The 24930-nt window shown below is 35.6% G+C and overlaps 2 protein-coding genes across 4 annotated transcripts; one reads left to right on the forward strand and one right to left on the reverse strand.

Annotated features, from left to right (window-relative positions):
- The first annotated feature begins 7384 nt into the window (after positions 1-7384).
- LOC132176317 (Leucine-rich repeat protein kinase family protein) lies at positions 7385-11258 on the forward strand. Of its 3 annotated transcripts, none has more exons than XM_059588489.2 (3): positions 7385-8031; positions 8345-9437; positions 9527-11258. In XM_059588489.2, the coding sequence occupies exons 1-3, from the start codon at positions 7848-7850 to the stop codon at positions 11004-11006; spliced, it is 2757 nt and encodes a 918-aa protein (XP_059444472.2). In that variant the 5' UTR covers positions 7385-7847; the 3' UTR covers positions 11007-11258. The 3 variants fall into 3 exon arrangements, with proteins under 3 accessions (XP_059444472.2, XP_088370211.1, XP_059444473.2); XM_059588490.2 differs by having other exon boundaries at positions 7968-8031; positions 8176-9437; XM_088514085.1 differs by having other exon boundaries at positions 7944-9437.
- A 1909-nt stretch (positions 11259-13167) lies between these two features.
- LOC132175625 (putative aminotransferase ACS12) lies at positions 13168-17351 on the reverse strand. Its single transcript, XM_059587625.2, has 4 exons — positions 16745-17351; positions 16437-16577; positions 14124-14284; positions 13168-14038 (listed from the first exon to the last, which is right to left on the reverse strand). The coding sequence occupies exons 1-4, from the start codon at positions 17177-17179 to the stop codon at positions 13183-13185; spliced, it is 1593 nt and encodes a 530-aa protein (XP_059443608.2). The 5' UTR covers positions 17180-17351; the 3' UTR covers positions 13168-13182.
- Between the last annotated feature and the right edge of the window lie 7579 nt (positions 17352-24930).

Genomic DNA, 24930 nt, shown 5'->3' on the forward strand with positions numbered 1-24930 from the left:
CGAAAACCGGGGACTCAGTTCCGGTTCCTGTTTGAAAAATTCAAAAAACCGGGTACCCCGGTTCCGGTACCCAGTTTTTATCATGAATACCGAAACCGGGTTTATATTTTATTAAATAATATTTATATATTATTATATTATATATATTATTTTTTTTAAAAAAAAATTTTACGCTTAGATTTAGGTCTCCCATCTCCAGTTCTCACTTCTCCCCTAAGTCCCCTTCATCTTCTTTTCTCACATCACACCGCAAGCCCCTCCTCTTCTCCATTTTCTCCTCTAGTCCTTTTCTTCATTTTACTTCTCCATTTTTACTTTTTATTGTTTTAATGTTTTCTTTATGTACCTAAGTTAAAATGATTTTTAGGGTATTTTAAAAAATTGAATTTTTACTTCTAAGGCCCATATAGGCAAAAACATTGATTTTTTTAGGATTTTGGGCTTTTTTAGGTTTATTTTTTAATTATTTGGAACAATCACAACAAAGTCTCTTTAATTTAGACAAAAAGACTAATAGATTTTTTTTTTTTTAAAAAAAAAATGAGCTAACTTATGAAAAAAATGGGCTTATTTTAGGTCCAATACCTAAAATAAGCCCAAAAACTAATTTTATTCAAAAATCGGTTACCGGACCGGGTAAAACCAGAACCGGCCGGTAACCGGGACCGGTCCGGTTCCGGTTTCCCAAAACCGAGAACCGGAGTACCCCGGTTCCGGTTCCGGTTTTGGCCAAAAACCGAGAAATCGAACCGGATTGATACCCCTAATATTCAGGTTGGGCTTCACATGATCGGCCTTTTCCATTTCGGCTTTAGTAATTAACTTTTCACTGTTTGAGAAATAAGTAGGAAACAATTTGATAATAGTTTTGAAAAGCCCCCTTTTTTTTTTCCATGAAAAAAAGCTTTGATGTGATATAAATATGAGAAGTGTTTTTTAATGAAGTCTAAATTTAAAAAGTGTTTGTTTAGATTTTTTAATGATATAAATAAAGAAAAAAAATGTTAGATACTATAATTCTATCCAATGATACCAACTTGGCATTCCAAATTAATAATTGAATTATTATTTTTTATTTAATAAAAATTAGTTATAAGTGTCACATCAGCCATGTTAATAGAATTATAATATCTAGTGGCTAGAGCCTAGCGTTACTCAGTAAAGAAACATAGTAATTGTGCTTGCGTTGCATTAAAACTCTTCATTTAAAAATAAAAAAATTAAAAAAAAAAAACTCATCATGTTTTTTTTTTTTTTTTTACATGTCTATATAAGAGAATGAGAGAGATTTAAACTAATAACCTCCACTTTATAGGCATAATTTTTAGCTGATTGAGTTACTCCTTAGGGACAAAAAAAAAACTCATCGTGTTAATGTGTGGGAGAATTCGTATATAAGTGTATTCCAATCATTAAAGCCAAATCAATGATCAACTTGAGTCCAATTTTAATTGGAATATGACTCGTTAGAATTGAGACACACGTCTTTTGTGTCTTATTATATGATATGTGTCCCAATCCAACGGGTCCATATTAACTAAACTGGACTTGAGCCAAATTCTATCAATCAATGTAAATAATCTTTAATAACTTCCAAATTTTTGGTGGTGTTTCTTTATTTTATTTTATTTTCTATCATCTCTCAATTTATGACTTTACCATTTTCAATCACTTCTCCTTATGTTTTCGTGGCAAAACTTAATCATTTGTAGTATACTTATTTGTAATGATTTTGTTATTTTTTATATGCTTTTTATGTTTGATCTTATAAGTGACCAATTGATATCACAGCTATCTAATAATTTGTTATTACTTCTTTGTAACTTTTGACAGTAACAAAGTTTTTGTTAGGCAAACACTTGCTAATTTTGTAAATATAGATTTAAATTTCGAATTTGAACTATATATATTTTTTCATTCTATATAAAATCCTGTTTGGGATGAGTCTCACATATCAATATACATGAGATGAGCTTCACAGGTAACACATGACACATTTCATTGGAAACATATTCTTCATGAACTGTTATTATGAGTGTTGTTAGGGATGTTCCTGTACAAATCACTTACTAATTAATCTTACAGTTCACCCACATGATAATGACATTTATTATGCCAATCACTAAAACGTGAACTACATGATACATATTACGTTTATAAACTAGAATGACGGCCCTTTTAGCACTTATCAAGTCAGCCGCTAAAATGCAGACTACCAGGTAGCACTCATTTTTATAAAATATGAACTACCATGTAATTAAGTATGTTAGAGAATTATAATAAAAGCTGTAATACTTAAAATAATAATAAAATAATAATAATTATTATTATACCTAAATATAAGTGGCACTTAAATCATTTTAATGACAATAATTGCCATATTGCTAACATTTTCTTTTTCTTGATTGAGATTGCTTCACCCTTTTTTTTACAAAATAAAAAATAAATAATGTTAAAAATCACACTTTTATCTTATTACTATCTCATCTTATTGATGTAGCAGTGTCAATCAATTCTTCAATTAGCCCTTCTTAAAAAAAAAAAGACCAAATTAACACCGTCATGTCAACGGGGTGAATAATGATAAGATAAAAATGTGATTTCTACTAGCCTTACTCTTTTAAAATAAGTGCATCATCAAGAAGGTTATTGCATGCAATACTGCTCAGAACAGGTGCATCATCCATAATCCATTATATATGAACGCATCCCCTATAATCTTTGCTGGCAAATCATGTTCTTGAAAAGGTTTAAGTTGTTTGATATCCATAAACACAAGAGATTTATGTGTGATCATGTGAAGATGGAGCTTTCTAACTTTGATGACCACTGTTATGATTGCAGAAGGATCAAAGCAACTTCTCCCAACTCAGGCATGCCTTTGCATTCATTAATATCTCGCATGCAGGGGTGGAGTCAGGCTTTAGGGAATTAGGATCATTTCCAGTTTATTTAAACTGGATAATATCCAGTTACTATATTTGAGAAGTATTTTTGTTCCTTCAAAAAGTGGAAAGACAAAAATACTTCTCTAATATAACTAACGGTATATTTTCCGGTTCAAATGAACTGGAAATAATCCTGTTCTGGCATTAGGTTGTGGCTTCGGCCCTCAAAAATTTTTTTTTTTTTTTTAATACATATTTTTTATAAGGTAGACTACTTAAATTAAATTTTTTTCCCTAAAAAGTCTTATAATTTTGCCTTCCATAATATATATATATAATTGCCTTCCATATAAATTTTTTTTATTCTGCCCTGCTCGGCTGCTCGCATGTTTCATTGATATTATCTCCAAACAACCTTTGTGTGTTGGAACATTGTTTTCTTGTCAGTGACACCCATTATTAAACACAATCATCATAACATTTCTTTGATCTTCCAAATACCAAACATTATCATCCTACAAGTTTGAATAGAATCATTAAAAATATATTGGATTTTGATTGTTGACCCAACTATCTATTTAAACTTGGACTTCAATGCTTTATATTCAAAGTAGCATCATCCAAAGTTCGTTGCTGGTATGGACCTCATACCGCAAATTGAATGGCACGCCATCATTTTTTCGCTATTGAATTTGTTTTCATTTGGTTTAGCGGTTTCAAAGAGAAATGCTATAGTTTTTCATGGTATTCTTTCTGAACTTACGTGAATATTATTATTATTTTTTTTAAATATATGAGGGATTAGTGGGATAAGTTTTTTTTCTTTTTTTTTTACAAAACAATATCTACATATGATCATAAGAACACCAGAAGAAACCGTAGCATTCCTCGTTTCAAAACTTGCGGTTAAAAAAAAAAAAAAAAAACACTTTTAATTCTCGATTTTTAAAAACGTAGTCAAGCGTTTGGTAAAATTTGCGGTTCGCAAAAATGGTGCCTTAAACGACCTTTAAAATCATGCATTTTGAAAAAATGCAAGCGAATTTTTTCACGTTTTTAAACTCCTATTTTTTTCAAACACTCTCTTAAACGAAACATTTTTCGTAATTTTGATTTAAAAACACACGTTTATCTAGCGAAATCACGGGTTATAGGCACTCTTTGTCCAAATCTAAGATCTGTGAGTTAAACCATGCTTATTATACAAATTGGGTTGCTTACAACCTTGTTCAAAAGTTATTCTCATTATCTACCTAACAAAATGCTGAAATTAAAAAAAGGCTTAATTGCACTATAATATTGTCTCATGTCAGAAAATTATTCAAAGAGATTCTGACCCAAGACCATTAGCAAATGCTTATGGGCAAAGATTTGCAGAGTCACGTTGTTTGCTGCTTATAATTAACAGTACTAATCGCGTGATTACTGTTCATCACGCCCCCATGAATTTGTTTAGCAAAGAGCTAATATATATATATATATATATATATATATATATATCCCCCAAGAGCTACTATATAGTTATTGGGTAATATTGCTAAAGGGTGACATACACGCGCCTTGACGGTCCGTGTACCTTGCTTTCCATGCCCGACCTTGGAGCAAAAGACCATAAAGGGCTTTGCAGCAGTGCTTTGGTTAAAAGTGATTCGTGACAGCGAGTAGTGTGAATGAGAGTCACTGTTTGGGACCACAAACAAAAATGCCAACTGTTGTAGGACGCATTTAAGGTGTTTCATGGACTAGCCAAACGCGGTATAGGAACCAGGACCGAAGACCTTCTTCTGATAGGGCCAGATGGTTAAGCCGCAATAAATCCAACGGTCGTTAGTAACTTAACATTAATATTTCTCGTGTACTTTTCTTCGCCATGGATTCTTGCCACCCTTCTTAGTCAAATGCAAACGGACACGGTTTGAAAGGGATGGCGTAACGTTATGATTGAGTTGGCAAATGGGTACGCTTTTATTACAAATTAATTTAGCAGTGACATTTGTAAGGTGAGTTGGTAGTTCACATAAAACCCTTTTTTTTAAAAAAAAAAAAAACAAATAGGAAAAAGCGGGTTATAGGACTAATTGACAACAAAAGGGGTGAGCACCCCAACAACAAAGCCCACAAGGTAAACACAGTACAAAAATAGTAACTGTAACAGAATCTAGATCAGGTCCAAAATGACTCAATAGCAGGCAATGATGTTGCCGATAGTTCTATAAGAACCATAAACAAGTCGGACATTTTTCAGGGCCGCACAAGGCAGTGACAAATTACAAAGAAACTCTGTGAAGAGACCTTTGTGGTAAAGGTAACAACCACGGTAAAATGGTTATTGCAAGACAGGCACTGCATAAAACCGAATAGGATTTGTAGAAGAACAAGCACCAACATCAAAAATCTTCCTCACAAGATCACACCACATCAGAACAGGGAGATTGTAACCCACATAAAACAAAATAAACAGCGAAAACCAAAAGAAAATACAGAAAAGCAACAAATAAATTACAACAAAAAAAAAACAGCTACAAAAAAGCAACAAACAAATTACAACAAAAAACTAGCTACACAAAATTGTTGCACCAGAGGACGAGAGGCTGATGGAGGAGATCAGAGTGCACATGGAAGTTTGAGTGAGGATCGGCAGGTGACGGCAGGAAGCTAGAAAGCCACTGGGGAAGGTGGAGAGAAGCGATTGGCGGAGGGATCGACATGGGAGAGTAGAATTTATCAAACCGTTCATATAGCATTTATCACGTCAGTTATTAAAATGTGGACCGATACATGAAAAATTCACATTATACTAATTTTCTTTTCGGATAGAAATTCACACTTGTCACTTATTAGAGTAAGTTAAAAGAAATTTATGTTATTTTCATAATATGTGAACTCCTATATAATTTTTTTTTTAAAAAAAAAAGTCTATAATAAAAATTGCAGTACCCAATCAGTTTTCAATTCCATAAGACAATTTCAATTTTTTAGACTCACAAGTTTTGGGAGAAGACATAAATTTCTTTCAACCGCAACACACTTGTTAAAAATATCATGTGTCTCTTAATACGTGAGAATTATATAATTTTTTAATTAACACTTACGATATACATATCATTTTTATATCCGCAAAGGATTTTTTCGGTAAATGATTACAACCCTGAAAAAAAAAAAAAAAAAAATTAAAAAAGTTGGTCAAATTGTAAAACCATACAAACACGTGGCATGATTTGTTATGGACCGCTATCTAAGTATACTTATTATATTTTTTTAATCCATGAGGTTAAGAAGAAAAACGTAATTATAAGAAAATTGATGATGCAAAATCTGCACATAAAGCATAAGAAGTTCCTCAAACTCAAAAGTTAACTGAGATTGACATCACGCACCAATTAGATTTGAAAGAGTCTTGTCACTCACATTCAATCAAACAAAAGAAGAATTATAGCTTTGAATTGAGTTTTTCAACAAATTTTGATTATACAATTTCTACTCCCAAGAAAAAAAAAAATCCTTTTTTAGAAATGTTAATGCACTCTTTACCCAAACTACTTGACGTTGACGTGACAGTTAAAATCACAATTTTATTGTCACTCCAGTAAGTATGTAGTTAGGCATATTTTTCTTATTTTTTAATAGGAAATTAGAGGTTTTCATTTAAACTATTTTAGACAACATTTTTTTAAAAATTTTTTTTTTATTAAACTGACATTTGGTTTTATAGAATATATTTTTTTAATTCCCTATTAATCTAGCATTTGTTTTTAAAATATACAACTCTCCCATGCATTTTTAAAAAAGTATGTGAGAATTATATGTCATGAAGACATATATTAATTTAATAGACTAAATTAAATAAATAAAAAATTATTCATTTACCATATTGAAACAAAAAAAATTATTGTAGATCAAGCCTATGTTAATACTCTTAATTATTGACACAACCCATGAATTCGATATAAATTTAATACGAAATTAAAAAGTTAGGCTTGATGAGTTTAACCCATTTAATTAAATGGGTAATGTTATGGTTACTGTATATAATCTTATGCCTATACCTCGTTACGACCTGACTCTAACATACAACATAAAAACTAATAATTTTTGACACGATACGCAAATTTGATACAAACTCAACATAAAATTAACATATTAGGATGACAGTATCTTATATATTTAACTAAATAAGTTAAGTTATAATAATTCTATATACTCTTATATTAATATCTCATCTTAACTCAACCCACAATCATGAATTGACAACTTAGTTAATGTCATATCCCTTTCTTAACTAATATTGGGAAAAACACACACACATATATATATATATATATATATATTCTCTTATTCAATAAAAGGGAAAAAAAATTGTGACGTGTCACCTGCAAAATTAAATATGAGTAAACAAAAAAGTTAAAGAAAACAACGAATGTCTTCTCAAAGTCGCAATTGGAACGGATACAAAGAAAGTTCAATGCAAAGGAAAAAGCAAAGGTCTCAACGTCAAATGGTACAGACAGACAAGAAGGCCAAAAAAGCCTCCATTCCCTCTTCCCCTTCTTTTTTATTTTTTAACTTTCGTTGTCTTGTATGCTAGAAGGAGTAACAGTAATGGCGGTTTGTGGTGGTGATTATAGCACTGGTGAAGTGGTTGGTGGGAGAGAATAAATGCTGGGTTTGAGAGAACAAAAGGCCCTACAGGGTGCTTATTATGAGTTATGAGGAAGAGAGAGAGAGAGAGTGAGAGAGACAGATTGGGTTTGATGTTTGATGCATATCATTGTGAAAAAAGAAAGTGTTTGGGAAAGAGAGAGAGAGAGAGGGATGAACATGCACGTGGTTGAGCTTCTTCTGGTGCCAACCGCTAAGTACATGGATTATTAAAAGGAGTTTTTGTATTAAATTTGGCTCACCTGCTTCCTTTCTTTTCCAGCCGAGACAAAGAGTCACCATTTCCACACATTCACTCCCATGCTTGCCTGCCCCCCCATTCTTTTTCTCTCTCTTTCTCTTTCTCTTTCTCTTTCTCTTTCACTAACTTATCAAGCTTCGATTTTGGTGCTTGGGGTTCGGCCCCAGAGAAGAAGAAGACCCAGATCTTCGTTGTTCAGGCTTGACAGAGAGAACCCAGAAGCAGAAGAAGATATTGTTATAGGTACTTGCATTTCAGAACTTTTGCTTGTATAAATTGTGTTCATATTTTCGGGGGTTTTTTCTTCAATTTCAGTGAGAAATATGTTATTCTTTGCTCATGATCGCGATGTTGTATTTCTCATACTCAAAAGATTGTTACATTCAGTAGGAAGAAAACCCAGATCTTTTCTGTGTTGGATCCAACAATGATAATGCCAAACGGATAGACTCTTTCAATTACCAGCCCAGTGTTGCGAGCATGAGAAGACTCTATCAATTCCGTCTTTCTCATGCTCTTTTGTGCTTTCTTTCTTGCTTTCTTGGAATTGCTACAGTTTCGCCGCTAACTGAGAAAGAGATTTTGCTTCAATTCAAGGGAAACATTTCCCATGATCCGTACAAGAGCTTACGTTCATGGGTTTCGAGTGGGGATCCTTGCCAATATTACAGTGGTGTGTTCTGTAACTCAGCTGGATTCGTTGAAAGGATTGTGTTGTGGAACACTAGTCTTGCTGGGATATTATCCCCGGCTTTGTCGGGTTTGAAGTATTTGAGGATTTTAACATTATTTGGAAATCAATTTTCGGGCAATATCCCACAAGAATATGCTGACATTCAGACCTTGTGGAAGATCAATTTCAGTTCCAATGCGTTATCCGGGTCAATCCCAGAGTTTATTGGTGATTTACCAAGCATTCGGTTTCTAGATTTGTCAAGGAATGGTTTTACTGGGGAGATTCCATCAGCTTTATTCAAGTATTGTAATAAAACCAAGTATGTTTCTCTGTCTCAGAACAATCTTTCGGGTTCTATTCCTGTATCAATTGTGAACTGCATGAACCTTCAAGGGTTTGATTTCTCTTTCAACAATCTCAGTGGTGGCATTCCCTCGGGTGTTTGTGATATTCCAATCTTAGAGTATCTAATTTTAAGAAGCAATATGCTATCAGGAAGTGTTCAAGAGCAGATTTCAGCATGCCAAAGCTTGAAAATTTTGGACCTTGGTAGCAATTTGTTTTCTGGGCTGGCACCATTTGGCATTCTTGGATCGAAAAATATTTCTTTATTCAATGTATCCCATAATGGGTTTTATGGGGAGATTCCTGAGATGACAACATGCAGTGAGAGAATGGAGTTTCTGGATGCTTCAGCGAATAATTTGGATGGGGAAATTCCACTGACCATTACAAATTGTAGAAGTCTCAAGGTTTTGGACTTGGGGCTTAACAGGCTGAATGGGAGTATCCCAGTAGGAATTGGAGGCATGGGGATGCTATTGGTGATTAGATTGGGTAATAATTCGATAGGTGGGGCGATTCCGAAGGAGTTTGGAAGCATTGAGCTGCTCCAGGTTCTGGATTTGCACAATCTCAAACTTGTTGGCGGAATTCCCGACGATATAAGCAATTGCAGGCTTCTTCGTGAGCTGTGAGTTCAATCACCTTCTTAAATTATTCTACTTTCAATTCAAATTGCTTTGACTCAAATCTGAGAAAAATGCTAATATGTTTCTGCAGGGATGTTTCTGGGAATGCTCTAGGGGGGGAAATTCCCGATACCCTTTACAACATGACTAACCTGGAAGTCCTTGACCTACATCAAAACCAACTCAATGGGAGCATCCCTCCAAGCCTAGGAATCATTTCAAAACTCCAATTTCTCGATCTGTCACATAATTTGATTTCTGGACCAATCCCCTCTTCTCTTGGAAATCTTACAATGTTAACTCATTTTAATGTCTCCTACAATAACCTCTCAGGCACCATTCCTTCAACTATCCAGAATTTTGGTCCATCTGCATTTTTTAACAACCCCCTGCTCTGTGGCCCCCCCTTGGACACATCTTGCTCAGCAAATGGCAATAGGACGAGTTCGACATCAAGGAAAACAAAGGTGCTAAGCAATTCTGTCATTGTCGCAATTATTGCTGCTGCTCTGATCCTTATTGGGGTTTGTGTAGTATCCATCATGAACATCAGGGCTCGCAGTAGGAAAAGAGTCGATGAAACAATGGTTGTTGAGAGCACGCCTCTAGGTTCAACGGAATCAAATGTAATAATTGGGAAGTTGGTTCTCTTCAGCAAAAGTTTGCCCTCTAAGTATGAAGACTGGGAGGCTGGCACCAAAGCTTTGCTTGACAAGGAGTGTCTGATTGGTGGTGGGTCGATTGGTATGGTCTACAGGACTAATTTTGAAGGCGGGATCTCAATTGCAGTGAAGAAGCTTGACACTCTAGGACGGATCAGAAGCCAAGACGAATTTGAGCAAGAAATCGGACAGCTAGGCAACCTTCGACATCCAAACCTTGTAGCTTTTCAGGGTTATTACTGGTCCTCGACAATGCAGTTGATTCTATCTGAATTCATCCCAAACGGGAATCTGTATGATAATCTTCATGGGCTTGATTATGCAGGCACCAGTACTGGTGGCAGCAATACTGCATTGTATTGGTCTAGAAGGTTTGAGATTGCGCTTGGAACGGCAAGAGCCCTAGCTTACCTTCACCATGACTGTAGACCTCCAATTCTTCATCTCAACATCAAATCGACTAACATACTCTTAGATGAGAAGTATGAAGCCAAGCTGTCAGATTTTGGGTTGGGAAAATTGCTTCCCATTTTGGATAACTATGGTTTAACCAAATTCCACACTGCAGTTGGGTATGTTGCTCCAGAGTTGGCTCAAAGTTTGAGACTGAGTGAGAAATGTGATGTTTATAGCTTCGGGGTTATTCTTCTAGAGCTGGTTACAGGGAGGAAACCAGTGGAGAGTCCTAGAGCAAATGAGGTGGTGGTTTTGTGTGAATATGCTAGGGGGTTGTTGGAGAGTGGCTCTGCTTCAGATTGTTTTGACAGAAGTTTGCGCGGGTTTGTGGAGAATGAACTTATTCAGGTTATGAAGCTGGGGCTCATTTGTACATCTGAGACTCCTTCAAGGAGACCAAGCATGGCAGAGGTTGTTCAGGTTCTTGAATCTATCAGAACTGCATTGGGGTAATATGATTAGTGTACATTAGAGGGTTTATGGACAACCTACAAAAATTAACAACATATTTTTGGAGCAGATATGGAAGCAAATGCTCTAGCTGCAATTGAACATTGTTTAGTTGTGCAGAGGAGACAAAGGAATTGCTCATTTAACATATATATGAAATAGAAAATTGATTCTTTCGTATTTGTTTTTGAGTTATCATCATCAATTGTTCATGACATTTATAATCTTTTGTAATAAAATCATTCGTTTATTGTTTCTCATTTGCAGATGAATACTAATTACTAAGTGAATTAGATATTTCTCACTTTCTAATTTTCTTCGGCATACACAACCACACACACTGACACACACCTCTGAGTTGAAGGGAGAGAGTCAGAAATGACAGATGGGTTAGCTACCAAGTGTTCTGATCCTACGTGATATTTTATTTTAAGAGCAATTTTAACCGTGTATATAAGTTTTTGTGCGCTTCCCTTTTGAGCCGGTTTTTAATGATGAGTTCTCTCTAAAGTTTGTATGTATCATTTGATATCAGAAACGGGCACCATGTCCAATATGAAATCAAATGAGTTGTGACTTTGTAGTCGAATCACGGAAGCGGTGACTTATAGGCTGGATTAAAATGTTACCATTGCTTAGTGTCAATGTGTTTTACTATTTCAACTAAAATCACTTTCTAGTGAGGGAATTGACGATGAGTTTCTTATATGGTACAACTGTTTTACAACTTTCAACTAAAATGACTTTCTGGTAAGAGAGAACTACATTAGAGTAGAATCATTGCTCTCCAACACCTTATCAACAAAGGGGATTCATTTTCTTGTGTGCCTCTTCTTATTGTTTTTATCAACTCCAATAACCTTGATGGATTGGCTTCATACGAACTCTAGAGGGGAAAAGAGTTCCAATTATGAAAGGAAAGCAATAGTGGCTTGACTAGAACTTCACCAAGAGTTACATAACTCTAGAGGGGAAAAGAGTTCCAATTATGGAAGGAAAGCAATAGTGGTTTGACTAGAACTTCACCAAGTGTTACATTCTAACAAAACATATGATTCTATGATTGCCATGGGTCCCTCTTTAGATAGAGATTTTTAACAATTTTGTTGTTCGGATTGATAGCAATTCGAACAGCAAATGTGAAAGAGTTTCTATAAGGTCTATTTGTCTGAACATGTCTCAGTTAGCCTGTCTCCTTATTTGGCAAGGTGAGCCATAAAGGTTATTTCACATTTGCTATCTAAATTGTTAGCAATTCAGACAACAAATTATTGGAGATCCGGATCCTCCTCTCCCTGAGTTTCTATAACTTTTTTGTTTCAAGTGTCTCTTACGAATCAATTTGTGATGTCAAGAAAGAAAAAGGAAAGCATATGACTTTCACGGATTGACATTCAAGGATTCTTCTAAAATGTACCATGTTTCCCTAAGTTGGTCTAATCACAACCACCGTCACATCATTTCAAATGGGGCACTAAACAGCAAGAAGAACCAAGTATGCTTTTAGCTGTCTGCAAATCTTTCGATATTTAAGATGCACTTAGTAAAGCTAAATGGCAGAGATGTTGGTGGCCTCTATGCCTTTTCCTTTAGGCCATGGTAGATATGGGCATTAGGGCATAGAGGCCAGACTTCTTACAATGAACTTTATATAAGGTCCACAATAAATTATTAACCAGGCTTTTTTTATAGACCGGGCTACTCGTTATTGACTACTACCTAAATTGCACGCAATTCAAATAACTTCACAGAGAAAGAAATATTAAAGGATCCACATGCCCCTGAGCAACATGGAGTATCCCATAAAAAAGAGTTGTGAAATCCACCTACTACGAACAGACAAGCTCCACACCCCAGATTGCCCACTCAAGGCAAGTAAACCCTGCAACTCCCCCATATGAGATTATCCGAATTGCATTGCACCCAATTATAGGAAATCCCTATCCTCTATTTTATCACCTCGGATACCATTTTCCAAATCTTAAGCACAAAATCGCACATTGAGCTGTAATACTTTGAAAGCCATTGTAAGCCTGAGGCACCTTAATCCACTGCATTGCACTTTGTTGTTGGATGCAGAGTTGAAGTCTGCAACAACCCCTACCAAAAAAAAAAGAAAAGAAAAGAAAAGAAAGCTGAAGAAGAAGAAGAAAACGCTCTAGAATGAAGCAACAACATTTCAACTATGAGATTTACAGATTTCGGAAATTTTCTGAATTCGTTCCATAACAACAGGAATATCTTTTTGGGCCAATGTAGTGAAACAGAACCGAAACCATCCAGGTTCAATACAGTGACAACAAGATCCCGGAGTTACATTTACTTTAGCTATTTTCAACAATTTATCCCAGAGCTCAAGCTCCCCTTTCTCACTGTAAGACCGGATTAACGCACGCATGTCAACCCAACAGCAGAAGCCCCCGTTGCTCTTTATGCACTCTATTCCCAATTGCTTTAACCCGGCCACAAACTTTATGTGCATTCCTCGAAGCCTCTCTCTGTTGATACCAATGAACTGTTGAATAAATTTTGTATCCGAAAGCATAGAGATAAGTAAACGCTGGGATGGGGCCGAAATAGAAGAGAACCTAGTCAACTTTTTTGCAGCAGCCAGGACATTCTCATTGAAGGAGTAGATTATGCCCACCCCAAAACCTGGAAGAGAGAGGTCTTTTGATAGACCATATACTATGTGAACCCTGTTCCTGTCTAAATCTTCCGAATTGATGATTTCCGCCATGCTCACAAACTCTTCCTTTCCATGAGTTGATCCTGCAAATATTTCATTTGAGACAATATGTATGTTCTTCTCTCTGGCAAAGTCTAGAAGGCTGTATAGCGTTTCCCGATCAAGCAGATTGCCCACTGGATTTGAGGGGTTTGATATAATAATCCCACGAACTTTTATACCGCGTTTCTTGGCCTGGTTGAATGCTCGATCAAGAGCCGTTATACTTAAGCTAAAGTTGTCAGCACTACGGCAGGGAACGGGTATTATCTCCACCCCAGTTCGCCATTTCACATCCCTGTCAAAACTGCATATCATACTCAGATGTTCAGTATTCTCGCTGGATAGCTGGTTACCTAAAGAGAACTTTTGGAACACAAATAAACAGTTACCAAGGGTAATATGGTGTGGGAACAAGAAATGCATTTCCAGTGTCTGCTAGGCAGAAGCTAAGCATTTCAATTGCAGGGGTTGTGCCGGTGGTTAATATAATTTGTGAGGAGTTGAAGGAAACTGACTTATCCATGACTTGAGACATGAACCCTGCCACTGCCTGCAGGACTAGAGAATTTTGAGAAGACACAAAAGTGATTGCTGTTTAAAAAAAATACTATACTGTTCACATACAAGAGAGCAAAACACATAGTCCATGGAAGTAAAAGCACTACAAATTTGAATTTCTAAGCATCACATCTTTGCCAAAAAAAGGCATTGGCATCCCGGAAGAGATTAATGTCCAAGTTGAGACCCAAGCTTTTTTCAAAGAAGAGAGAAAAGGAACGATGCCCCAAACTTCTTTTTGATAAGTAAATCAATCTCATTAGAAAGCAAAGAAGGGCGTAACTCAAGTACACAAAAAGTATATAGGATAGATCCCTAAAAGGGAGAAAAACAAAAGTCCCAAAATGGACCGATGCCCCCAAACTAATAATTAATACTTATTATATAACTCTTCTAATAAGTTTGATTCACATGTAATCAAAGCTAGTTATCCAAATCTCCAATTATTTACAGCAAATAGTGCGAGCAATCAAGCAGTCAACCATTAAGTAAAAGAATAACAAACTTTCGAAGTTGCAATACAGAAATCAACAAGTATTTTAATGCCAATTAGCCATGCACAAAGAAAATAGCTCTTAGTCTCAAGTCACTTAAAATGAGCACTTTGTATTGGTTGTGTCAAGAAACTTGGGTATATACCAAATTTGGGACAAATTTATATATATAAGTGAACATAAATGTGGATTGTCAAGCATATATGTAACTACTCATCCATTCTGTGTAAAACAAACATCACATATTATTAAGACATAAACCCTAAAATCAAGATGAATTTCATTTACTAACATGGGAAGATTAGGCCCTAAAACCAAGTACTATATTGGTACAGCCCACAACCAGAAATGGTGGGAAGATTAGGCGAGTATTGAGATATGATAGAAAGTTGAGCTGGCTGAGGCCTAAGACAGAGTTGAGACTCATAAACCTGCTGTGCAACCTAGTCTAGGGAACTGGACTCTTAAAAAAACCTATAGTTGATATAGACTAGGACATGTTTCGTAAGGGCATATCCAACAATTACGAGATGAACCTTACAGGTACTTTCCTTTTGTGCCATCTCTTCAAGCTTATAGCCGCATTGCATTATGGATTTAGAAAGATCTCAAATATCTTACTATGGTTTAAGGTTTTCTAATTACTTGAGAACCATGTCTATATTAGGTTGCAGAAGATGGGATTTTTCAAGAATCTTTTTTGTCTAAGCAGGTAATCTTTTATGTGGAATTAGTTTACCACCTTAGATACTTCCTTTATATATAGGGTGGGTTAGAATATGAGATTAAAGTGTATCTTATGCTCTACTAAATTTGAAGGAGATCTTTTATCATTAAAAACTGCTCTATAAGTTGATCCTGAATTACATCAATCATTTTAAGGAAAACAGATCTCTGGGCAGGTTGTCCCTGTAGGTCCATTAGCTTATTTTTACTTAGCCTTGACAACCTTAACTACCTTTCATGATTCAGAATGGACAAAAGAAAGTCCATAGTTCTCCAACATCTATATTCTCATATCTTGATGATCACGCTCTCCCGTCAAAGTAATCAATAGAAAATCAGTCTTTGATCTAGATCTTCTTTAAAAACTATTATATGCATGCATGCATGTGTTTGTGTGAGTGAGAGAGAGAGAGAGAGAGAATGAGCGTTAGTACAGATTTAGAACCGTCTGGTCAGGTTATTTTAATATTTTTATCAGACCATGCCTCCAGAAACACTTCTACTTTTCTTATAGTGATGTAAAAACATTCACAAGCTACAACTGGCATTGAAGATTTATAGATGAACAAAATCATTCTGAATCTCTGTATACATCTTTGACATAAGCAGCCCAGAACAGGTTTATTTCATTATCACGCCTTATCAAACCACAATTTTCAAGCACCAACATTTTATCATCCAACAATCTCGAACCAAAAAAAAAATAGTCCTTACTAAAAATCAGTTCATATAAATAAAAACTTCGAACACTTTCAAACCAATAAAACAGAGAAAGTTCATATCACATTAACTTCTAATAATGGAGAACCACATACCCAATATATCAATAAACAAAATATTCCCATCATCTCCAAATCAATAGCACAGTGAGAATTACATCGAAAAAGAAATTATCACACAACTAGAGAGACTCAAATGAATTACCACTTTCAGCTCCATCAAACCGTCAAAAGGCTGGTAACTTGCAATCCCACCGATACTCGGCTCCCCACCACTTCTTCCTCCACCCAATATCGCATCCCTCGCATTCTCCACCATCCAATCTCGAACCAAGTCCAACGATAACTACAACAAAACCCCCAAAAAAACCCAATACCAAAAATTACTCATACGAAGCAAAACGAGAGAAAGAAAACCAAATACCCAAAATTACTCATACAAAGCAAAAATGAGAAAGAGAAACCAAAACCAAGCAAACCAATACAAAACAAAACAAAACAAACCAAACCCACTTTGTTTTCAGCTAAGCCAAGCTGAATAACGCCATCGGGGTTGCGCGACTCGTCATACGGATCCTCTGAGACCTTCCTCAACCCGACGTCGCACGGCGAGTCTCCACTCTTCGCCACCAAGCTCGCCCGACCCGACACGTACGTTGGTCCGCCCGAACCCCTCGGCGAGAGATGGGTCCGAGACAGGGACCTCGACAGCACAGCCACCTCCGGTAATTGATCCTCCGGCGCTGGCGGAGGGGTCGGTGCCGAACGGTTTCGTCGTCTCAGATACAGCTGAAGAAAGTAGAAGAGCGCGCATGGTATCACCGAACCCAGAACAAGGCCACCTCTGCCTTGAACCACGCCTTGTAGAGGCACTATAACTCTCATGGTGGTGGGCTCGGCTGTGGCTTCCTCGGAGGACCGAGTCCGGGAGAGTCCAGTCCGGGTCATTGCAGAGAAGACATGGGGTGGTGGGTTCGCCGGAATTAGGGTCAAAACGCCCCCGTTTTGGTGGGTGGTCGTGGTCGGAGACTACAAAGATGGGAGTCTGAGAGAGTGGATATTGGGTTTGTGTGTGGGGGAGGGAAAGTGTGAGTGAGAGAGAGCGACGATTTTTTCAATTTTTTTTGTTGTGCGCCGTTCCTTGATTGAGGCCGAAGATGGGTCCCAGTCGTTGGGATTTTTTTGGGGGGGCTTGTGTGGGGTCTTTTACTTTTATGCCCTTTGAGGATTTGCTATTGAATAATTCTATGTACTCATTTTTTTATTGCATTCCCATAACATTGAGATGTATCAACCCTAGGATTAGTTTTTATTAAAAAAAAAAAATTAATGGCCGATGAACATTATTATCTCAATATGGTAGTACGAGAGTGAGATGAGAGATGAATATTAATAATTACCCTTTGCGAGTTATGGAAAATTGGGTTGAGTAATGCTACGTGCTCATCTTTTATTTCACTTCCATAGGATCATAGCATTTAGATGCATTAATCCTTTGATTAGTCTTTATTAAAAAAACAAAAAAAATCCATGGTCGATGGGCACTACTACGTCAACATAGTAATATAAAAGTGAAATAAAAGATGAGTATTTATAGTTCCTTGGGTTGGTGTAGATCGTTTCTGCTTGGTTGTCCATGGTGGGGTTATTTGTTTGGGATTTGGCTTAGGTGCGGTAGAAAAACATTACAGTATAATATTTTATAATTTTTCAACTGTTTAGATTTAATTTTAAGTTTCATTTATGAGAGAGAGAGAGAGAGAGAGAGAGAGAGTATAATTAAATAATTAAATATGAACAGTTGAAATTGGTTGTTTTGTTTTTTTGAAGTATTTTGATGTTATATTTTAAGAGTAATGTTACTCTTCATACTCATTTATCACACATATTTTATATTAAATGACATAATGTGTTTTAAGTGGCTTCTCATGTCAGTCACTTAAAAAAAATACTTAAAACACATCACATTAACCGATATAAAATAAGTGTAATAAATTGATATGAAGAAGAACATTTCTAATCTTGTGAAAAATGTAATGGTAAATTTGTTTTCCATATCGATGAACGAGTTTTGAGTCCTTGATTGATACAGTGTTTGGATAGCCAACAATTCAAGTGTTTGGGTTTATTTGCACATTGTCGATCTGATTTGTGTTCAGTTTTAGAACTCGTTGGGATTAAGACACGTGTCCCTTTTGTCTAATTATAAAACTTGTATCTCAATTCCCATTCAATGTTCAACTACAACCAAACTAGTCAAACTCATCTACACGGATGAGATTTATCCTCATTATTATTATTATTTTTAAACAAAAAATAAAATAAAATTGGTAAACTGTCTTGTATGTAGTGAGTTGAATGGATTTTATAGTTTTATAAGATGTATAATTGGGATCAAAATCCTATAAAATTCATGGAAAATTCTAAAAATTATTTTCAAATTAGAGGTGCACATTTTGTTACCTCAACATTTTATAATACGTACGCCATATGCTAGCTAGGGTTCATAAACGTACGTAGTTGACATATTTTGTAGTAACTATGTAATTATTCAGATAAGAATTCCCCTATTTGGAAGAACTTCAAGTAGGGCAATTGATTAGAAAATAGTACTAAAATCGACAGTTTGTTAATTTAGTCAAATAAATCATCATTTGTTCTTTATAACAAGTTGTCAAATGGGCTCTTCTTCACGCTACTAAACATGTGAGATGTCCACTCAAACAGGCAACAGTAGCCTCAAAAGATGCTGCCATTTCCATGTGGAAATGATCTCTAACCTAAGTCACTCTCATGTGTTAATGTTAGATTTAGTGTTATAAAATTAAATAAATAATTGAATTTATCTTTTTATATACATAAGCTTAAGTTACTGAGATAAGTTGTTATCATAGTAGAAAGCCTTCCGTTCTAATATTGTCTCTATAATTTACTTTCTATTTTAATTAAATGTTTTATGTATTGGACCTAGGAAGAAGCTATTTTATGATCAAGATTAAATTTTTTAGATTTAATTGTATAATGTTGTTACATCGATGTAACATCATGTATATCGTTAGATGTAAAAAATTATAATTTTGACAATAAAATTGTTTATTTATTCGGGAGTTTAAATTGACAAGTGAAAGAGTATTAAATATTAATTAATTAATTAAATTTATCATTTTTTATAAATTTAAACTTTTGAAATAATCCGACTTCTGATGGTCGTGCAGCAAACCCTTTGGGGTCTTGTTCCATTTTCGGAACTTTGTCATCTTTAACAGCCTCTTTAGGCGGTATTAGTTTGTTTGATGGGCCGGATCATTTATTTGACCAATTCTTAACCGTTCTCATGAAGACTTTGTCACCTTTATTTTTTATTTTTTTAATTCCCTTTTACCTTTCTCTAGCAAAAATAAAAAATAAAAATAAATCAACGACTTAGAATAATTGGTAGTTTAACCCTAGGGTATTATAGTAATTTTGGTGTGAGTAATCTAATTGTTTTATATATAAGCAGACATTGTTTATATCTGACTTTTCGTGGGGTTCTCTTTTCATTTGAAATCTCAAAGGAATCTTTAACAAAGCTTCGGTAGAATCTGGCCACAATTGGCCCCACAAAGATATTGACATGGCACTAGATGACAAAATTCCAATTTTGTCCCTTCTCCTCTCAACCACAACCAGAAGCCTAAGCAACCAGAGTCCAGCAAGGCAAGCCACCATCAATTCCCCAGGCATCACCATACAACACAAAAAATTATGGGCATCATCTTATGTATTCATGTGTCCAATTGTCTCATAGATTATGCCTTGTCACTTTCCTAGACCTTTTAGCCAGCATCATCTCCACAGACCACAGGCTTCAAGACTTCGATATGATTAGTTAAATGGGTCTTGCTCGTTTCTATTCATATAGTCGTACATTTATAACTTAATATATTGCAAACTTGACCCATAAACCAAAATGAGTAATGTTATAAATTACATTTTATCTCATAATTATCATCTAATACTCATATGGTAGTTCCAATTAACTTTTAACTCAATTTTAAGGAACATGATCCTCTCAAATTCATTTGAACTGAAGAATATCCAGTCAATTATATTTGAGGGGTATTTTTGTCTTTTTATTTTTAAGTGGACAAAAATATCTTTCACTATAACTAACTGAATATTCTTCTGTTCAAATAAACTTGAGAGAATCCTAATTCCCATTTTTAGGACTCAAATTATACATCATAAAAAAGGGCTCCTAAGCCAACTAACTTACAATCTAGAGACTCTCAAGCTATGTCCTCACCTTGGCTTTTCCAAGCTTGGGCCCTCCAACATCCTATGGGCCAAGAGAATTGCTACACTTGCAAAGACTTTTTACAAACAAAGCCTTACAAAATGACGTGATAAAGAAAAAGACAAAAAAAAAATTGGGACTAGCTGCCTATGAGAGACAAGGCTGGGTTGCACGCAGACCCATGCCTAGGTTTGGCCTAGACCCACCGTGCGTCGTGGGTCTAGGCTAGACCCAGGCGTGGGTCTGGCCTAATCCCAGCCATGGGTCATCAGACCTACGGCGGGTCTGGCCACAACCGCACGCTGGGTCTCGGCCAAACCCAACGTGGGTCATCAGACCCAGACCCAGACCCACGACGGGTCTGGCCTAGACCCTTGGCGCACGGCGGGTCGCGGGCAGACCTTGGCGTGGGTCTGCCCACGACCCAACCTTGTCTCTCATGGGCAATTGGTCCCAATTTTTTTTTGTCTTTTTCCTTGAGTAAGGCTTTATTTGCAAAAAGCTTTTGTAAGTGTAGCAATTCTCATGGGCCAAAGTGTATGTACCTTGTAGCTTATCTTTTCTTTGTGCAACTATAGTCATAAAATTAAACAATTTTATAGGTAGAATTGTGAGTCTACCGCTAATACATAATTTGCATTACAAAACCGGTCTTTCGTTTTTTTTCAACATACTTTGACATAAATAAAATTATGTAAGATGCAAGGCTTATATCACAATTAAATAACACATGCTTTAAAACTATTTATGCTTTACATATCAAATGCATTTCATGCAAAAATACATTTACATTATTGGTTGGTAGGGAGATTTACATACTACTTTCGTCGACATCCTTGCTAAACCTTCAAAATGTGTCACTTCTTTGTAATTTATTATATCATATCATTAGTCGGGATTACATTTTCGAGCCCTAAACTTTATTTTATAATTAACCACCAGTAGCACTTCTCACTTTCCTTAAAATTGGGTTAGGTAATTCCGTTATCTCCTTGGCTATTACCCTATTATAGTCGTTAGATTAACAGTTCTTTAAAACCATTTCGTTAGTCTCATTTTTTTTCATCATTAAATTCCTAAGCCCTACCTCGAGCCATGGGTCATCAGACCTACGGCGGGTCTGGCCACAACCGCACGCTGGGTCTCGGCCAAACCCAACGTGGGTCATCAGACCCAGACCCAGACCCACGACGGGTCTGGCCTAGACCCTTGGCGCACGGCGGGTCGCGGGCAGACCTTGGCGTGGGTCTGCCCACGACCCAACCTTGTCTCTCATGGGCAATTGGTCCCAATTTTTTTTTGTCTTTTTCCTTGAGTAAGGCTTTATTTGCAAAAAGCTTTTGTAAGTGTAGCAATTCTCATGGGCCAAAGTGTATGTACCTTGTAGCTTATCTTTTCTTTGTGCAACTATAGTCATAAAATTAAACAATTTTATAGGTAGAATTGTGAGTCTACCGCTAATACATAATTTGCATTACAAAACCGGTCTTTCGTTTTTTTTCAACATACTTTGACATAAATAAAATTATGTAAGATGCAAGGCTTATATCACAATTAAATAACACATGCTTTAAAACTATTTATGCTTTACATATCAAATGCATTTCATGCAAAAATACATTTACATTATTGGTTGGTAGGGAGATTTACATACTACTTTCGTCGACATCCTTGCTAAACCTTCAAAATGTGTCACTTCTTTGTAATTTATTATATCATATCATTAGTCGGGATTACATTTTCGAGCCCTAAACTTTATTTTATAATTAACCACCAGTAGCACTTCTCACTTTCCTTAAAATTGGGTTAGGTAATTCCGTTATCTCCTTGGCTATTACCCTATTATAGTCGTTAGATTAACAGTTCTTTAAAACCATTTCGTTAGTCTCATTTTTTTTCATCATTAAATTCCTAAGCCCTACCTCGAGCCATGGGTCATCAGACCTACGGCGGGTCTGGCCACAACCGCACGCTGGGTCTCGGCCAAACCCAACGTGGGTCATCAGACCCAGACCCAGACCCACGACGGGTCTGGCCTAGACCCTTGGCGCACGGCGGGTCGCGGGCAGACCTTGGCGTGGGTCTGCCCACGACCCAACCTTGTCTCTCATGGGCAATTGGTCCCAATTTTTTTTTGTCTTTTTCCTTGAGTAAGGCTTTATTTGTAAAAAGCTTTTGTAAGTGTAGCAATTCTCATGGGCCAAAGTGTATGTACCTTGTAGCTTATCTTTTCTTTGTGCAACTATAGTCATAAAATTAAACAATTTTATAGGTAGAATTGTGAGTCTACCGCTAAGCAAGCAAAAACTCTCAATCAAACTGTACGTATAACTTGAGCTCCTTTATTCTGATAAACCCCACTCTCTCATTGTTTTACGGGAAAACGTTAAACACAAAATTGACTTTCCTTAAAAAAAAAAAAACCAAGGTAGACTTTCTTTTAAAAACATATACTTAATTATTTGGAAACTAAAAGCGTTTTTGCGAAAAACATTATGTAAAATAAATCAAACGAGGGAGACTTTTTTTCTCTTTTTCTTTTCAAAACCCCCAAATCATATCTGTGTACATATCAATACCATCCAATACATTTTCTAGGAGATAGTATAAAGCAACATGCTTAAAACATGTATGCTTTACAGCTTCAAATGCATATACATATACATAATTTGCATTACAAAACCGGTCTTTCGTTTATTTTCAACATACTTTGACATAAATAAAATTATGTAAGATGCACGGCTTATATCACAATTAAATAACACATGCTTTAAAACTATTTATGCTTTACATATCAAATGCATTTCATGCAAAAATACATTTACATTATTGGTTGGTAGGGAGATTTACATACTACTTTCGTCCACATCCTTGCTAAACCTTCAAAATGTGTCACTTCTTTGTAATTTATTATATCATATCATTAGTCGGGATTACATTTTCGAGCCCTAAACTTTATTTACAGTTAACCACACGTAGCACTTCTCACTTTCCTTAAAATTGGGTTAGGTAATTCTGTTATCTCCTTGGCTATTACCCTATTATAGTCGTTAGATTAACAGTTCTTTAAAACCGTTTCGGTAGTCTCATTTTTTTTTTTTCATCATTAAATTCCTAAGCCCTACCTAGAGTTTTTCCCTTTCCGATCCATATCACATGAAAAAAAAAAAAAAAAAACAACAACAATGGATTGGCTAGGCCACGTCGATATAGTAGAATAATGATGTGGTATGTAACATTACTTTTATAGGAAATTGTGAACCGTCTAGTGCCTAAGTTTTTTATTTTTACTTTGACACTTTGCAGTTTTGGACTAAGTTACCCGTCCTAAATGGGTCTCTTTTGCTCGGGTCGTGTTAGGTGGAGTAAAAAAAAAAAAATTCTTACAAGATTATGGTATTTAATTTTTGTAACAATAATGTTATCTTAAATTGTTAAATTAGGACAAATTTTGGGGTGGGGGTTGTGTGCAAAAATTGGCTTGCGTTTGTGATATCAATAATTGACAACTTGGAAGTGTCTTTCCTTGGAGAATGATGGATATAACAGCCGCCTGCAAATCGTGGCTAAGAAAATAGCACTGCATTTGGATGGTAGCACTTGAGGTGGACATTCTTCTTAGCCAAATTCAACCTCTGTCGAACACCCAAAAAAAAAAAAAAAAAAAAAGAAATCTTCTAAATGTTCTCTATATCAAAATATATGATAATTTTTATTTAGGTTAATTTGATTATACTCAAATCTTTTATATTTTATTACCATACTTGCATTATCTTTGCTTACCACATTTCTCCTATAAATATGAACTTTTGTATTGTGAATTAACTTGAGTAAGAACATAATGTAGCCTTTAGAAAAATTCTTAATGGTGGTTCCGCCCAAAATGGAAATGGGCTAGGGTTATAAACTTATAATCTCTAATAGAATGATCGAGTCGATTCCATGATTATAAGTTTATTCCATAACAGGACAGATATGGGCGCAAGTTAGCCAACTTGGCCCATCAAGCACAAAACACATCTAAGACTTGACATTTAATAAATTTGGATCAAACAACCTCCTAGCTGACACAAGTTTTGGACAACAACTCTCCAAGTTGATTCAAAGCTTGTTCTTGAGGAAATTTGTGAGGAATCATTTAGTTTCTTGGAATAGTTTTAACGCCACCTAAACTATTGATTAGAAAACTTTAACATTCAAAAGAAACATATAGCATGAGTTTTTTTGCCATCAAAGTTTCTGACCCAACCAAAAAATAAAAGAAAAAAGAAAAACTCTTTTCACATATTTAACAACCATAGGCTTTAGGTATGAGATCTTAAATCATTTTCATGAATATTATCATTAAAGGGGCCATTATGAACTTCGAGAAATATTTTCTACAGAAGATAACATATCTTGCAAACCTAAATCTAAATGA

Source organism: Corylus avellana, chromosome 3 (assembly GCF_965113065.1).
Source record: "Corylus avellana chromosome 3, dhCorAvel1.hap1.2, whole genome shotgun sequence".
In the NCBI taxonomy this organism is placed as follows: domain Eukaryota; kingdom Viridiplantae; phylum Streptophyta; class Magnoliopsida; order Fagales; family Betulaceae; genus Corylus; species Corylus avellana.